The sequence below is a fragment of the Panthera leo genome, chromosome D1 (genome assembly GCF_018350215.1).
Source record: "Panthera leo isolate Ple1 chromosome D1, P.leo_Ple1_pat1.1, whole genome shotgun sequence".
Classification (NCBI taxonomy): Eukaryota; Metazoa; Chordata; class Mammalia; order Carnivora; family Felidae; genus Panthera; species Panthera leo.
In genome coordinates, this window is record NC_056688.1 from 48,259,061 (window position 1) to 48,277,064 (window position 18,004).

The following is an 18,004-nucleotide window of genomic DNA, read 5'->3' on the forward strand; positions in this document are numbered from 1 at the left end:
AGTGAATGTTGGAACTAAAATCAGCATACATGATCACAGAATTGTTAGGCAAAGATTCTGGTAGACTATGAATGACTAGGCACTTTTATGCCACTAAAGGATTTTTGTCTTTTAAGTACTTCCTAACAGAATTTCTTTCAGCCTGAGCCTTTAGATTGTATTATCAGAGACTTGTTTTCCTTTCTTTGAAGTTTTTTTTTTTCTCCTCACTTTGCAGCACTTTGATAATGTGAAGGGCTTCACTCTAGAGAAGTCACTGAAGCAAAGAAAAGCTTCACAGAGCCATACTGAGAGAATTAAAACATATCACATTAATTCATCCTTCCTTTCTGTCTTCCATCAACTAAAGAAAGTTATAAAAACAAACAAAAAAAGAATTAATACGGAAACACACACATATAGGGAGCTGGAGTTTTATTTTATACTTTTGCACATGAAGAACAAAAACCTCCATAAAGCTGCGAAAGCTTTCTAGCATCATCAAGTCCTCTTCAATGAGTCATTAACTTGCTGAAGCCCAGAAAATCAAATTTGGTTTAAGGCTGTTTGATAATGTAGTAACACAGTAAAATGTGATTCACCAATTAGCTCATGTAATTAGAAAATCAACAATATGCTCTAAGTGGCTGGTGGACACACATAAGTAAAGTCTATTGTCGTTCTTTATAGTTGCTGATTATAACCACACCTTCAGTTGATGAGACTGCATCCAAATTCCTTATGGAAAAGAATCCACAAATATCTGTGTTTACAAATAAGATTAAATAAATTAATACTTAGTTCAGTCGGTCATTCTGTCACTCCTTTTTTTTGTTTGTTTGTTTTTCCCCTTCATCAATTCTTTCTTTCCAGGCTCTGTTAACCAATAGTGCTTCTGGTCCTTATCTTTATAGAGCTCTCAGTCTGCAAGAACTATGTTAAACTCTTCTAAGGAAGGAAAGTCAACTGGTTAAAACCCTGCCAAAATGATGGTTTAAAATCATGGTAGTTAAAAATTAGTCTTTCTAGACAATCCCTAAATACTAATGATGTTGCCGAGACGCATGTAAGAAAAAAGACACAGACAGCCGAGAATTTTCTCATGCAGAGGTTTTTGCCTGGCTGAAAAGGACTCTGTGATAACAATGGCAATTGAATATCTGTTAGGTTATTTTAAAGCAACTCTTCATCTATTGTTTATACACACCTGTTGATGCGTAAGGCATATATTATACATTGCTATGTTTAAGTATTTTTCTTTGTAAATTCATGTCAATGTAAGAGTTTAGATGTTGTTAAACTTTCTCACTAGGAATTTCACACATTTCCTACTTCATTTTTTTCTTGTTGCTACTAAGGTATATGGACATAATTACATGGTCCAGGGCTTCCTAATAAATATAATGAGGATAATGGGGATGAATTACCTGAGCTTGAGCCAGTAAAAAAAAAAAAAAAAAAAAAAAAAAAAAAAAAAAAAAAAAAAAAAAAAGTATTTCTTATCTGATATGGTTCTTCTTAATACTTTTCTTTGGCAAAATATGATATATGGTTATACTGCCTTCTCCACTGACTTTTTAAGGTTGTATTTTAGTGCTCATTCATGGAAATTTTAAAAGGTATTAGGGAATTATTTTCTTGTAACTGTAACATTGCCCCTAGGTTGTTTATTCTTTGTAACCTCACAATGCCTATTTTGTATTGTTCCCTCTGCCGTAAATATCACAAATTCTAAGGAATGCAATAAGCTTTGATTATTTTTGTAGTTCTGCTCATATATTTTATAATACCTTAGACTATATTTTATTTGGATGAAAACATAAAATCACAGACATTAAGAAAGTGTGGTTTATTCTTAGCCAGTATGAAACTTAATCCCAAACATTATAAAAATGCAGCCATCTCCCCCTCAACATGTATTTAACATTCTTTCTTTTTTTCTTATTTACAGGTCAATGGGACAGAAATTGAATATGAGTTTGAAGAAATTACATTGGAAAGGGTAAGAAAAATCGAATAATTGAAAACCTCAGTCTTGCATTCAACATTCTGCATCCTAATGGATTGTTTTGTGAAATCACACAATTGTGTATTTTACCTTGGAAGTTTCCAACAGGACTCAAAACAAAAATATTAATGAAATGCTTGCAGTGGAGGGCACAGAGACAGACCACATCACCAGAATGTTCCATATGTAAATGGCATTGCCAAGATATGGAGAAATTAATGAGAATGACAGAAATATTCAGTGAGCTAGTATAGCACTTTTTCCTATCGTTTCCATTATTAATGTTTTGCTATACATTTTTAGATACATTACAAAAATTTTCATTTATACATTAGTAATGCTATCTCATAACTACCATTACCATGCATTTTTTAGTTTAAAAAAACAAGCAGTGCATTTTAAAACCACCTCCCCCATGGAAAAAAAATGCAGCAATCCTTCAGACCTCTGCAAATTTGTTATTAGGTCCTTGGCAGGATTTGACAAATAAGCAAAATTCTGTGTAACAACCCTAATATATAAAGATAGTTTACAAAACAGTAAGAAGAAGGCCTAAAACCGCCCAGAAAAAAATTACCAAAAGCATTAATAGGACATTCATCAAAAAAGAAAAGACCAATAACATATGAAACTTGTTCAAACTTATTAATAAACAAAGAAAACAATGATGCTAACTGATTTTTGTCTGTCCAACTGGCAAAATTTTAAAGGAAGGTTAATACTCATTGCCACGGAGTGGGCCTGGAAATTGTTACAACCATTAAAAAAAGCTATTTGGACAAATGGATCAAAAGCTTTAAAATGAGCACCCTTTTTGACTCAGAAATTATAAGAATGCAGAAAGACACAAAGAATATTCATATTGGTATTGTTTATAACATTGCAGATTGAAAAAGACAAGTGTTTAGTAATACATTATTATATGTCCAAATAATAGAAAATTATATTAAATTACATTATAATAGTATTTTTTAAGAATATTTAACTACAAGAATGGAAAGCCTAACTAGGTTATCTTATTAAATTAAAAAAAATTATATTTCATAATGGTGTTTAAAGTATAATCCTATAAGCACGAACATGAATAATTTGTGTTCATAAGAATATACATAAAGCCTGGAAGGATATGTGCCAAAATGTTAACTCTTATTAAGGATTTTGGATAATTTTTAGTTTCTTCCTCTTGTTTATATTTTTTCCTACACATTCCACAATAAACATATAATTTGCTTATAATAAAAAATAAAAATGTAAGTATTTTTCTAAGCTTTATCATTCAAGTATCAATTTAGACTCTAGACCTGCACTTAAATTTATATCTTCTTTTAAGTTTACTGATTATGCACTTTCCTGAGTCAGGGAATCTTTCATTCTTAGCCTAATTTTTATTGAGCATGAGTGGTTTCAAAAGGAAATTTACATTAAAAGTTAAGTGTTTGACAGATGTGTTCTTTAAAACTTCCATTATGAACTTTGGTTAAATTTTAATGACATGCTAAATGAAGAAAAATGAGGCTTAAGGAAAATTAACCCAAATGAAAAAAAAAGAACACATTTCTCCTACTAAATCACTAATCTTCTCCCTAGGACTGGCTATATAATTTGCAAAGCACAGTGTAAAATGTAAATGTGGAGCCCTTGTTTAAAAATTATTAAGAATCAAAAAAGATAGTAAGAGCCCAACATTAAATGCCATGTGACCCTTCTTAAATGCAGGACCCTGTTTGCAAAGATCTCTCACTCACAGAGTCAACCCTTCTCTCTCCCCACACCCCGACACTAAATATGACATCATTTTGTTACCCTGGTTTTATAGGTTAGAAAATCAAAGCTAACTTTGGTGTGAGGTAGAACATTCAGTGGGAGTCAGACAGCTGTGTGTTCTAGTCTACATTTTGACACTTCCTTGCTTCATGACCTAGTGTGTCATCTCATCTCAGTCACTCTGAACCTTGTCACTGCCATTAACAGCACTCCCTCCCAAAAAGCTCTGTCAAGCACTGTCTTCGTTGAACACCACCTCCTCTCCATTCTTATCATCTATTCCAATACCCCCACCTCAGAACTTCTTCCAACTCCATTGGGACCTCAAATCATAGATTTTACCTTTCCTCTCCAGTTTTCTCCAGGTTTCATCTTTTGTATGCCCACCCCTACCCCACCTACCATACTCCAAGTCTTCCTGTCACACACTTTTAACATTTCATCTCCTCTCTCCCTTTCTGTGTTCACCCAGCAAAGCCTCAGTCCTCCATTCTCAGCACCTGGGCAAAGAATGGGTCCACAGAAGCACTCCTTCATCTCACTTGAAACATACAGCTATTGATTTCAAGTGAACCTTCAAAGCATCCTAATAATTCCTATACGTTTTTAGAAAAATCACTTTCTCATTCTCTGGAACAATAGGTTCACAACTTACTTGGTCTCCTCAAATCTCAAACACCTCTCCCTCATACTCAATCTCAGCTGTTGACCTCTCTCCCTGTGTCCTTGAGAAAATCCAAGCAATCAAAGAAGACCATCTTACTTTCCTACCACCAGGTCTGTTAGTGTGCTCTCCCTGTTACAATGGGAGAATGTCCCCTGCTCCTTTACTAGGCCAGCCCTTCACTTGTGACCTGCACTCCATAACCTCTTGTCCATTGAAGGACTTTGCTTCTATAGTTTTCTCCTCTCTCTCTCCTGCAATATCCGTTGCTCTCTATGTTTTCCTGGATAAACATAATACAGACATGATGTAATCTCTCTCATTAAAAGAGAGGAGTCCTCTAGCAATGGAGTCCTAAAAGAAAAAGCAAAACAAAACAAAATGTCACTTTCCCCAATGTTCTCCTTCTATTGTTTCATGATTTTATTTTTCTTTACCAAAAATAGAGGAAAGTTGTCTGTCTTCAATAACTCCACTTCATTACTTCATTTTCCTATTTTAAACTAGTTCATGTTTTCATCCCCTCAGTGGCCCTAAAACCATCTTTATCAAAGTCTTTACAGGTTCCATCTTGTTAAATGCAAGCAGCAGTTCTCTGTCCTGAGTTCTCAGTAGCATCTGATGCAGCTGTCACTGCCTCCTTCCCTCAAGATGATAATTTCTTGCCTTGCATAATAAAACATTTCTCCTACTTATTCACCATCTCATTGGTACCCTTAGTCTCCTTGTTAGCTCCTCCTATAAATATTGGAGCATTCCAGAAACCCAGTGGACAGACCTCTTCTCAATCTCTCCTCATTCCCTAGTGATCTCATCCACATGCATGGCTTTAAATACCAATTGTCAACTGATGATTCCCAAATCTGAGTCATGACCTCTCTCCTGCATTCCAAATGTAAACAGCTAACTGTCCAGTTGGCATCTCTGCTGAATATCAAGAAGGTCTTCTAAACTTAGTATATTCCTAACAGAATTCATGATTTCCCTGCACTCCCTACCCTTGGGGCAAAAACGACTTCTAAACTAATATTCCTCATCTTAGCTAATTGGTTCTATCATTTTCCTTATTATTCACCCCCCCCAATCCTCTAGGAGTCTTGCTTAATTGCTCTTTTTCCCTTGGCATCCAGAGCAAGTCCTACCAGTGCTACCATAAAAATATATTTCAAAATCAATCAAATTTTACCACTGACCCTGCTGAATTCAAGTCCAAACTAATATCATCCCATGCCTGGACCACTTCAGTAGTTTCCACTTTCGCCCACTCCTCCTCAAAGCAGCCAGAGTAATCTTTTTCAAAAGAATAAGCCAGATATACCACTTCTTTTCTTAAAATTCCACTCATTATCATCACCTGCAAAACCTTATACATTCTGACCCCTGCTTCTCTCTCTGACATTATGCCCTCACCACCAACTCCTATAACATTTCACTGTAGCCATATGCACTTTCTTGTCATTCCTCCCCAAAGTCAGGCTTTTCGTACCTCAAGGTCTTTAAATATGTTATTCTGTCTTCTTGAAATAACCTCCCCTTGGATCTTTACATGACTTGCTCTTTTCACCATTTAAATATGTGCTCAAATGTCTCAGAAAAGTCTTCCTTGCACACCCCATTTAAGTTAGTACCAGCATCCCCCTTACACTTTTTTTCCCATTTTCATAGCTTTATTACTTTTTTAAATGTTTATTTATTTATTATGTGTGTGTGTGTGTGTGTGTGTGTGAGAGAGAGAGAGAGAGAGAAAGAGAGAGAGAGAGAGAGAGAGAGAGAGAGAGAGAGAACGTGTACAAGTGGGGTAGGGGCAGAGAGAGAGAGAGAGAGAGAGAGAGAGAGAGAGAGAGAATTCCAAGCAGGCTCGGCACTATGAACTGCAGAGTCAGACGTGAGGTTCTAACTGTAAGATCATGACCTGAGATGAAATCAAGAGTTGGATGCCTAACCAACTGAGCCACCCACGTGCCCGCTTTATTACTTTTTTAATTGCACTTACCAATATCTGAGATTTATGTTATTACTTTATTGCTCACTTTGTTAATATCTATCCCCCTTCCTAAATATATGCTGTATGCAAATACATAGTCATTTCTGTATCCAATTTGCCTAGAACACTGTCTGGAATATAGTATGTACTCTGAATATTTGATGTATGAATGGATTACGCCAATGCTCTAGCACTGCAAATGCAGTGAAGTAAAGACACATGGCCTGCATTTGAATTTTGGCTCTATTACTTACTGGTTGAGTTACTTTGAGCTGAATGCTTAACTTTTCTGGGCTTTAATATTCATACCTGAAAATGAAACTAAAGTGTTTATAATTTTCTCCTAGGGTCTTTGTGATGATTAAATGAGTTAATATAAAGGTTTAGGACAGCATGTATAGTTGCTATTCTTAGCATTTCCTTTGTGCTAATATGGTAGTTCTCATAAATGTTATTTATTAGGATCAGGAAGGAAGCTTAATAAAAACATAGCCTACTAGTCTCAGTGATCTAACAAGTCTCATTAATAAGAATTTCTCTCATATCAGTTTTTTTCCAGTTACTTTGTTAAATATCAGACATCCAATGATTAAGAAGTTATGGATCTTGCTATAAGAACTTACAGCTTCTACTTTTTCTCCATTTAAATCTAACATTTAATTTAGTAACAAACTAGTCACATTTATGTGACACCTCTATGAAGTGGATACATACATCTCTATGAAGTGGATATTGCCAACTCCATTTTACATATTAGGACACCGACGCTCCGAAATTAAATAACTTCTTAAAAGTCACAATGTTAGTAAGGGATGGAGGTAGGATTCAGACCTATGCCCAACAGATACCAGAACCTAAACTCATTGCCACTGAGTTAGATTGCCCTCAAAATTAAGTTCAAGTGTCATTTCCTCCAAGAAGCATTTCTTGACTTTCCCTCTTGGGCAAGGTCCCCTTATTATAAATTAATACAAGTAGAGAACTTCTCACACTAAATGATGAATAAAATATGTCTTTTCCACTGACCTATGAATTCCTTGATAGGAGGAATTTCATTATAGTGTTCTTTATATTAGCATGATGATTTAAAAAGTAAAAGGGAAGTTACTGAACAATTTCGGGACAAGTTGATGACTCCTCTTCCTCTACAGCATCATTGTTCAGTGCATTGGCCACTTGCCACACATAATGAATTCCACAAATGTCTAATGTTCATTTAGTTGTCAAGCACAGTCCTGGGCATTGTCCTTGTTTCATAGAATTTTACAGCCTGGTAGAAAACACAAAGAAGTAAATAGGCAAAAACCATGAAGAATAGCAGAGTGCTGTGGATACCTGGCCCAGAATGGAGTACTTCCTTGAGGCTTTATACCTGAGCTTACTTAGGAAAGAGGAGAAGAAGCAAGCCATGGAAAAGGGAAAGGAAGAAGAAGGTCTCTCAGACAGGGAACAGCAGATGCAAATGTTCAAGGACCCCTGGAAAAATAACGTCCTCAAGGCACTGCAAGTAGTCCAGTCCAGTAGTCCAGTTGAGTCCTCAAGGCACTCACCTTGAGGTAGGGCTTAGAGGGAGAGACCAGGCTGGAGTGTGGGAGAGGCTGAGAACATAGATACTTTAGATAATATACAGAGGGCTTTAAATTTTATCCCAAAGGCACTGGAGAACGTTTGAATAATTTTAAACAGAGAAGTAACAAAATCATATTTGTGTTTTAAAAAGATTACTTTGGCTGTGTTGTTGGGTGTACATTTCATAGGATGCAGGAGATAATTCAGGAGATAGTGCCATTTAAGACATATAATTTAACAGCTAAATTCTGCCAATGGTGATGAATATGGTGATAACATATTCAAAATATGTGAAGAAGCACCTGGGTGGTTCAGTCAATTAAGCGTCCAACTTCAACTCAGGTCATGATCTCGTGGTCCTTGAGTTTGAGCCCCGTGTTGGGCTCTGTGCTGACAGCTCGAACCCTGGAGCCTTCTTCAGATTCTGTGTCTCCCTCTTTCTCTGCCCCTTCCCCGCCTGTGTTCTCTCTCTCTCAAAGATAAATAAACATTTAAAATTTTTAAAAAATATGTTAAGGATGTTAAAAGAACATATTCTAATGCTTTTTAATATGGGAAATGCCAGAAAGAGCAGAAAAATCAAGGATACCTAGATTATAATCCAACAAATTCCTTTCAGTAGCACAATCTGGGTTTCTCAGCATTGGCCACCTGTGATATTTCATATCTTTCTGACACCATGGGCTCTTACGACAGTATACTCAGCTACTTTTGTAGCTGAGTATAAAGTCTATGCCTCTGAGTGATTTATCCATTATTCATGCATGAAGTTAATAGGTTATGTACCCCCAGTATGACTTATATCAAGAGAGGCTAGTTTACCCGGCATGGATAATAGATTCATCATGGATTTATAACCCTAACCATCATGCATGACTACAATTTAGCAGAGATATTGAAGTGACTATATGACTATCTGCCATCTCCTCTGACCCCTGCCCCCAGCCTCCAAAAACAAAAACAAAAACAAATATCATTTGGAGTACTGTCCTGACAGCCGCAGGATGTATGATCATGGGATATTATTTGAATGTTCCATCTGATGAGTCAGGGATATTCTTTTGCAATTAAAAGGAAATCAAAAGATCTGAGCTATCTTCCTAAATGTACAGCAATTTGTAGGGCAGAGTAAAGTGACTGATTTACTGTACCCTCCAAATTCCTATAGAATTTGGGTATAAGGTGGGTGGGGATTCTGAAAACAGTATTTGTGAACTGCTGGGTAAAACCCATTAAGAGTTGTCTAATGGACAACAACTGATGGACCCTCTAGATTCATCCAGGTATCAAATGAATTGGAAAATCATTGGATGTCTGAATCACTTAGGCCAAATAAATTTCTCTCAAATGTTTGAATTTTAATGAAGATGAAGAATACCAAATTCAAATAGAATTAAGGATCTAATTACTTCAAATAACATGGAAGCTGTGGGTTTCTAAATTCCTGATTTTTTTCTGTGTCTCTGCAACTTTCTCCAATTTGACATAACAGGAATAAAAAGCCAGAGTCCCAATGATATTTGTCATCTGTATATATATAGTCATCTGTAGCACAGTCTTATTCTAGTCTAGTTAAATAATTTTTAATAATAGGTACATTTCTTAAATGAATTACAAATTTTATATATTCAATTATCAGTGTATATTTTAAGTGTGTTTGAAATATAAGGCACAGTGTATACAAATAGTATGTGCATAGAAACCATTTAAACATAAATGTGTATTTAGTTATAAACAAAAATATTTACTTAATATGTATGAATTTTGATCAGACCTTTATTGGCTTGGTGGAAAATATCACAAGATTTATGGAACAGAGTAGGTTTATATAAGCACTGGAAAGGAACACAGTCTTTCTACTCAGACCTTACTTTGAATCCAGGATCAGCCACTTCCTATGTGACCTTGAGCAAGTTACTTAACCTATCAAAGCCTCAGTTTTCTCCCTAATGAGTAAGATACTAATATCTATCATATAGCATGTTGTGAAAAATAGAAATAATATATGTATAATGCATAAAAGAGTTAATGGAACATCATAGGTGCTCAATATTATTTGCTATTATAAAATGTGACATGCACACATACACACTTATGTAGGCTTCATTTTTTCTTCTAAATTGTTTGTTTATTTTTGAGAGAGAGAGAGAGAGAGAGAGAGGCAGAGGGAAAGGGAGACAGGATCTGAAGTGGGCTCTGTGCTAACAGTAGAAAGCCCGAATGCAGGGCTTGAATTCATGAACTGTGATATCATGACCTGAGCCAAATTTGGATGCTTAACCAAGTGAGCCACCCAGATGCCCCCATTTTTTTTTTCTAAAATGTCACTGTTCATGTAAGTTCAGGCTATGATTCTGAGGCTAGGTCAAGTGACAAATGCATGCTTCCTCTTTCCCCTGTATGTGTGTGACTGCATTTATGGTAAATGATAAGCTTCTTAAGTGATCCCCCAAATGTACATATATCCAATTATCCCTGTATTCTTTAAGCACATCAAGCACATAAATGGGGCCTGCCTTTAAGTTTGCAGCCATAGCTTCCTGTAGAATAACACAGTACTGTTTGTAGCTCAGTTCTTTGTTAACTAACAAGAATTTAGTCCAGGCTAGACAAGCAGTTACAGTGTATTCTTTTGTTTTCAATATCTTCAGATTATGATATTTGCTACAGATGTTTTGATACCTCCACAAAATCTTGCATTCCCATAATCCCCTACTTCCAATCTCTACATGTGATAAAGTGGGCAGCTATTGTTGCATCCAAAAGAGCTGACAGAAGGAACAACTTCCTTTAGGGAAACGGCTCCTTTCCCCATTCTAACCATGTTGTTCTGGGCACAACTGCCAGTTGTCTGGGGACAACTACCACACAGTTGATTGGTCTAGAGCTATGAATTGGAATTACCTGGTGAGCCAGTAAAAAAACAATACTGGTACCTGAGCCCTACCCTAGGCTAAATGAGTAAGAACCTTGGCAGGGTAGAACATGGGACATCTTTATTTTGAAAACATTCTGAGTAATTTCATGCACAGTTGAGGGGTTGACACCTGAACCAAACTGAGCCAATAAATGTGCTCCTCAGGATTTTTCACACTAGAGTGTGGAGTATGGAGGGGTGTGCTGCAGTACAACTGTGGACTAAAGCTGGGAGATAAGAGGCAGGAGAGTGGCCAGTTGCCCTCTGGGCTTCCTGGGGTGTAGAGTAGGCTTATCTGAGAAAAGGAGGATTCCTGAGAGAAAGCTAGAGACAGAAGAAAGAGAGAGAGAGAAGGAGGGTAAGAGAGAGAGGAAGAGGGAGAGGGGACAATAGAGGGAGAAGGAAGGAAGGAAGGAAGGAAGGAAGGGAGGAAGGGAGGAAGGGAGGAAGGAAGGGAGGGAGGAGAGAGAGAACAAATAAACTGGTAGCCTCCAATTTAGGTCGGTCCTAAAGACAAAGACTCCATTCCCTATCCAATGGCTAACTGAGTCTTCACTTATAGTTCAGCTATCACTGTGCTCAAGTTATTGAGTAGGTCATAGGTCATGGCCTAGGCTCCTCTGGCCATAGCCCATTATCAAAATAAATATTGCCTTGCTTTCATTCTTTACCTTTTCTAAATTCTAGTCCCGTCTCTCACCACTAAGGTAGAGTCATAATGCAAAGCTCTCTACTCAAATACTGCTGGCAGATTGCAGTAAACCTTAATACCCCAAAGCTTGCACATACCATCTCCTTTAAAGTAACCCATTACTGTGTTCCAACTACCAGAAATAAAAAAGCAATAAAAAAAGTGGCAGGTAAAAAGAATGGCCAGTGACAGGTCTATGAATTTAGGTTTCTACTGTCTAGAAATTTTTCTAATTTGGGAATGAGTAAGCTTCAGTACATGTGGAAAGTGGTTTGCAGTATTAGCTACTGGACTCAGATGTCAGAAAAAAAAAACTGCTAGAAATATAGTTTACAGACGTTTGAGGGGTCATTAATCTAACTTTTCTTTAAATGTAAGCACCAAAGTCTTGGGATTGAGGAGCTCCTGGTAAACATACCTCAAAGGACTGATTTAGATGAATCGGCACAAACTACATTTAGCTGAAATTCAGCTGCTGACTCCAACCATCTCCATTTTTCTTTATAAACTCCCAGCTGAGTTATCTCCCTTCTTTCACCTCACAAACCTTCTGTGACCAAAGTATTAACAAGTGCTCCCTTCTAGTTCATTAGTCTGGCCTCAGTGCCCTCACATTGTCTAAAGTGGCCAATAGATTTTCTTCTGTGAACCACTTGTTATGCTATTATTACCCCTCCAATCTTTCTTTGACATGGCCCCTGATTATTATAAGCACATTTAATGCTAGTGTAATGGTACTTCTAAGCCTAACATGTTTTACACCGAATCCACAATGGAAAGACTTACACAGAAATGACAAAACTCTATTATTCCCAAGTTTAGTTTTCTAACCAGAGTAGATCCATCTCCAAGACTTGTATCAACAAGATATGGATGGTTAAGAAAATTTTGCAAGGAAACCTCTCTCTTGGGGTGCCCCAACTGTTCAGGAGTATGGTGGAGGTACTGGAAAGCAAAGGAGCAATACAGGCTACCAGAAATCACACGTGGGTCACTAAATAACAGATCTTGAGAAATGGTAAAAAACTAGGTCTTATGGTACTCACAACTGAACAAACCCTAACTGATATAGCTAGGGCAGCAACAAATAAAGTATCAGTAGATCAACTGTTAGGCTAGCAGCAACAATAACCTCGGTCATTCTTAGTGCTTCTCTTCCCAGCCACTTCAGCCATCTCCAGAATTATCCCACAGTTCTATGTCCTTATACAGTGACAAGACAACCTTTAACTACATTAGTTTTCTGCACAAATAACTGCTACAACATCCATTACCCTTTTCTGCTATACCTTTCCAATGTTGGTTGGACATTTGTTGCTGTCCATTTCATTCTCTTTACCTTTCCCATTTTGCTAAATGTCCAGATTTTAGTTCAGATATCTACCTCTGCCACACAGTGCATGTGGTTTGATGGAAGCTAAGGTGAATCTTAACTCCGGGGGTGGATTCTTACTGATGTAAGTGCGTTAGCACATCGTACTGCCCTGGCCTCCATTGGGTGATATGCAGCTTGATGATCCAGTGCGAAGTGAATTCCATGATTCTTACTTAGGATTCTGAGACAGAAACCCACCCTATTCTATGGGTATGAAGTGAGGAAGTCTGTAGCTCAGATAGTAGCATGGAGCCATTTATGACTATGAGAAGATTCCAGCTTCAGATTGAAAGAGGATTTTAGATGGCAGAGTTGATAAATGGGTAAGTATCAGTATTGGCAACATCTTGAGTCAAACCACCTTTGAGGCACCCCTTCTGATTTCAACCCTCCATCTCTTTACCTCATCCTACAATGAAACTTGTTTTAATGGAGAGAAAGCAAAAGGAAAAATACAGGGAGAAGAAACAAAAACAAGAACACTAGTAATATCTCAAAACAGAGATGCACAGGAGAAAAACTGGTAGTTGAAAAATCTGAGAAATGATTATAACCAGTGGGTTTAAAAGTATATATTTTATCTACTTAGCTTAATGAGCTTGATACATTTTTAAACTTTCAAATGATCTATCCCTTGGAGAAAAGGGATGCATATGTTATAAAAATATTCATAGGCATCAGAACCTCTGCAGTGTATTACCTAGTTTTTAAGCTTAAAATGTTCAGGCTGTATAGACTCTGCATAAATTGAACAATGCACATTTAGTCATTGAGAAGAACGTCGCCTTCCATTTAATTCAGGATCACCAATAAGGCTTTACTGATCCTAAAATTGTTCTTCACTCCCTTACCATTTTTGCTTGACAAGCTCTTCCTAAAAACCCAGTTCATGTATGACCTCCTCTGAAAAGCTTTGTCAGATTCTCTCAGTTATAGTTAGCCTACCCATCCTTTTTATCACCTCAGGGCTTTCTCATTATCACCTGTGCTCATATTGTGTCTGCCTTCTTTGTAAATTTCAAGGCCCTCAAAGGCTGTAATGTTTCTTGGTTTAATCCTCTTTATTTGGAATCTGGCTGTTTTGAATCACTAGAAAGAACTACTAGACCACTAGTTGAATCATTAGAAGAATTATTTAGTCTTCTGACAAGAGATAGAGGATAAGGATATGTATCCTTTATATATATATATATACATATATATATATATATATACATATATATATATGTATATACATATATATATATACATATATATACATACATACATACATGTTTTTTGTGTATATATACATGTACACATACATGTTTTTTTGTGTATATATACATGTACACATACATGGTTTTTTTATGTGTGTATATATATACAAATATATATAAAAATCTGTACACATACAAGGTTTTTGTATATATATATGTACATGTGTGTATATATATATACACAAAAACCTTGTATGTGTACAGATTTTTATATATATTTTATATTTTACATTCTATACTTTATAATATACATTACATATATTTCTTTCATGTATTTATGTGTTTATGTTTGTCTGTAGGTAGATAAATAGCATCCTCTTTGTAAGCTGAGACCAATGCTCAATGCTCTTTCTGGTGCTTGTAGCAATAGCTGCTACAAAAAAATATATCAATTTCTATCATTTTTTAAAGTTTGAACCTTACGTGCTAGTCTCTCTGTGGTGGTTATGTCATATCCTAACAATTAGGTCATTACATAAGTTTTAGAGCTTCCATTTTGTAATAAGCAGATTGTAGTTCAAAGAAGTTAAGACATTTGTCCGTGGTCACAAAGCTAGCATTTGGCAGAGCTGGTTGATATTTCTTCCGTGATATGTGGTGCTACCACATAGCATGAAAAATATGGAAGGCTTTCTGGAGTAAAACACATATTCTCTGACCAGCAGTAATATATTCAGACTGCCTTTAAGGCTTATACATTTATCAAAAGGAAACATTTAGCCAAAAAGCAAAAGATCTCAGGTTAGCTCTGAAAGCAGCTTCAAGAGAAAGACAAAGACAAAACAGAAGACAAAGTCAGTGAATAGAGATGTATTTATTTTTCTTTAGGATTATATCTTAATATTTGAGAAATAAACCAGGCTCATCCCTCCACCCACTCCCTGCATCTGCTTAAACTGCTCAAAGCTCTGTAATGCAACTCAATTCTGGGGAAAAACAGCAACAAAAATGACATCACGTCTTGCATATTTAGCCTTCTTCTAATTCAAAAAAAGGAAATCCAGTTCAACCAGTGCTCCGCTTGTGTTTTTGAAATCTTCCTCATGAAAATATACCCATGTTTTCTGAAGCTAAAATTGATGAGGTTTTTAGCTCTACTATACATGCAGTATTCTTGCTTCATCATGTGATATAATGTATATATTATAATGTGTTTAATGCATATGGTATGATATAATGAATATATTTTATCTTATCTTAATATCACTGTTACTTTCAGAATATTTTTCAGATATTTCATTTCATCCTTCATACTTCTCTGTGAAATGGAAAAAGAAAACATGACACTCCTCATTTGCAAATGAGGAAACAAAGGCTCAGAGAGTGTTTTCATAGGTTCCTTAAAGTCACTCACTGCAGAGCAAAAGCCAATCTAAACTTCACATCTTTAACTTCCAGCCCCACTCCTTTTCTTCCATATCTTACTGTTTTGTTTTTGGGTTTGTTTTAATATCAAATCCAAATGATCACCCTCTTCTTCAGGTAGAACAAACTGAAAATATTACAATGTGGTCATTGATTTCTCAAACTAAGCTGAAATCAAAATAAAACTTTTTCTCATACCAAATTAGATTTTAAGTCACCCCAAATCATTTAAACTTGCTTTTGTTTTTTTATATTAAAAATTTTTTTAACATTTATTTATTTTTGACAGAGCATGAGCAGGGGAGGGGCAGAGAGAGAGAGAGACAGACAGAATCTGAAGCAGGCTCCAGGCTCTGAGCTGTCAGCACAGAGCCTGATGCGGGGCTCAAACCCATGAACTGCGAGATCATGACCTGAGCCGAAGTTGGATGGTTAACCAACTAAGCCACCCAGGTGCCCCGCTTTTATTCTTTTAAACATTTATTTTTTTTTCATGTGTATTTATTTACCTTGAGAGAGAGAGAGAGAGAGAGAGAGAGAGAGGAAGGGAGGGAGAATGAGCACGGGAGGGGTAGAGAGCAGGAGCGAGAGGATCCCAAGCAGGCTCCACAGCAGTGCAGAGCCCAAACGGGGCTTGATCTCTCGAACCATGACATCATGTCATGAGCCAAAATCAAGAGTCATCAAGAGTCAGATGCTTAATCCACTGAGCCACCAAGGCACCCCTAAAGTTGGTTTTCTTAAAGCAACAAGCATAAAAGTTTAGGCTCTTGAGAAGCATTTCTACATACCAAGTTTTTATCTTTTACCTCCAAGGCAGGAAGGCTTTCACCTTCTAAATTTTGAAGATTATGGAAACATTTCCTACATTGATTTGAATTATCTTCTAGCAATTTCTACTACACTATTGCTACCAGTAGAGCAAAGTATTTCAAGTGTGGATTTTATGGCTATTTAGCCTGAGGGTAAATTGTGGCTTTAACACTTAGGAACTTTGTGAATGTGAGCGAGTCACTTAATCTGTCTGCCCCTCACTATGCTCATCTCAAAACTAGGGGTGATAATAATACCTGCCTCATAAGGTTATTATGAGGACTAAATGAGTTCATAATAAAATAAAGTGCTTGAAACAGTGCCTGTCCCCAATGAGTCCTATACAAGAGTTAGTCATTATTATTACTGGTCTAGCTCCTCATGTGACAGGCCTTGAATTATGACAAAAAGAAATCAGACTTCACTTTCTCCCTTAAAACTTTTCTCCTGAAGAATTACCACTACTCCCCGATTCCTTTAATTATTCCTCATATGGTGCCCTTCCTTTGGCAGTGCTCCTAATGAGTATTACCTTTCTTGCTAAAATATTCTCTCATTCAGCAGATATGCATCGACTTCCCACCATGGTGCCTGAGTCCATGTTTTGTTCACTCCACAATCATGAATTGATCGCCTCTTCTGTGATGGGTGTATTAGATATTGTCAATAGGCAGTGAATGAGACAGCCTCTTCTCTCAGAGCTGAGTGGCTAATAGGAAAGACAGACTTGCTGAATAAGTCATTATTTCAGGGAGATCTACTATCATACCGTGTCATTCGGGCTTGTCATCTTCTTGTTCCATGACATAAACCTGAAAAACAAAAAAAAAAAAAAAAAAAAAAAAAAAAAAAAGGAAAAGAAAGATGCTCTCCTATTCATTTTGCTATGGTAAAAGGAAAGCCTGGGCTTTTGCATTGGCAACTTTTTCTTAGTCTATGGTATGTTTTTCTGTGTCTGCATTCAATGATAAAATATACAGGCAACTAAATATTTTGTGAGGGTTTGTTATTGTTGCTTCAAAATTAAACTCATGTCAGTGTTATTTAACCACCTTCTCTTAAAGCATGTTACTTTAGGGACAGGTGGTCTTGAGCCTGGGATGTTTTGACAGAAACTATGATACATGCTTTTCAGAGTGGTCTGTCATATTTGGCTAAGCCTACAAGGATGTTCTTAGGTGAACTGACCAAATCCTTTGCCAACACTTGACAATGCAGTTGAAATGCAGTATTCTGCTCTCTCTGGACAACCTATGCATCACTCCAAACTGTCTGTTCTTCTGAATAAGAAGAGGATTTTTTTCAAATATAAGGGAAAATATTAAGGACATCTGAACTTTGTGATTACATTTATTAATTGCATTACATTTTATAATCCTCCTTGCTCCAATTCTCTGAAGTAATTATCATACTATCTTTCAAACTGAGACACTGGGTGATAAATTGACATGCCCAAGGTTGCATGTGGAGTAAAAATCTGAACTGAAACTGTTCAAATCTAAAATTCCACAAAGAACCACTTGCGCTATAGTTTCAGGGTCTTTCTTTCCACTCATCGTCAGGGCTGACTGTGGTGTTTCACATAGCGAGGGGATTTTCTCTTTGGAAAGCTTGGC

The 18,004-nt window shown here is 36.6% G+C and overlaps 1 protein-coding gene across 3 annotated transcripts in view; it reads left to right on the forward strand.

The window, feature by feature from the left end:
• LOC122201112 (disks large homolog 2-like) overlaps positions 1–18,004 on the forward strand; it is a 1,368,059-nt gene that overhangs the window by 723,617 nt on the left and 626,438 nt on the right. For all 3 annotated transcript variants that reach the window (XM_042907026.1, XM_042907024.1, XM_042907025.1), the window contains one exon: positions 1,931–1,981. In XM_042907026.1, the coding sequence (XP_042762960.1) occupies positions 1,931–1,981 (51 nt within the window). The remainder of the gene's footprint in view (positions 1–1,930; positions 1,982–18,004) is intronic.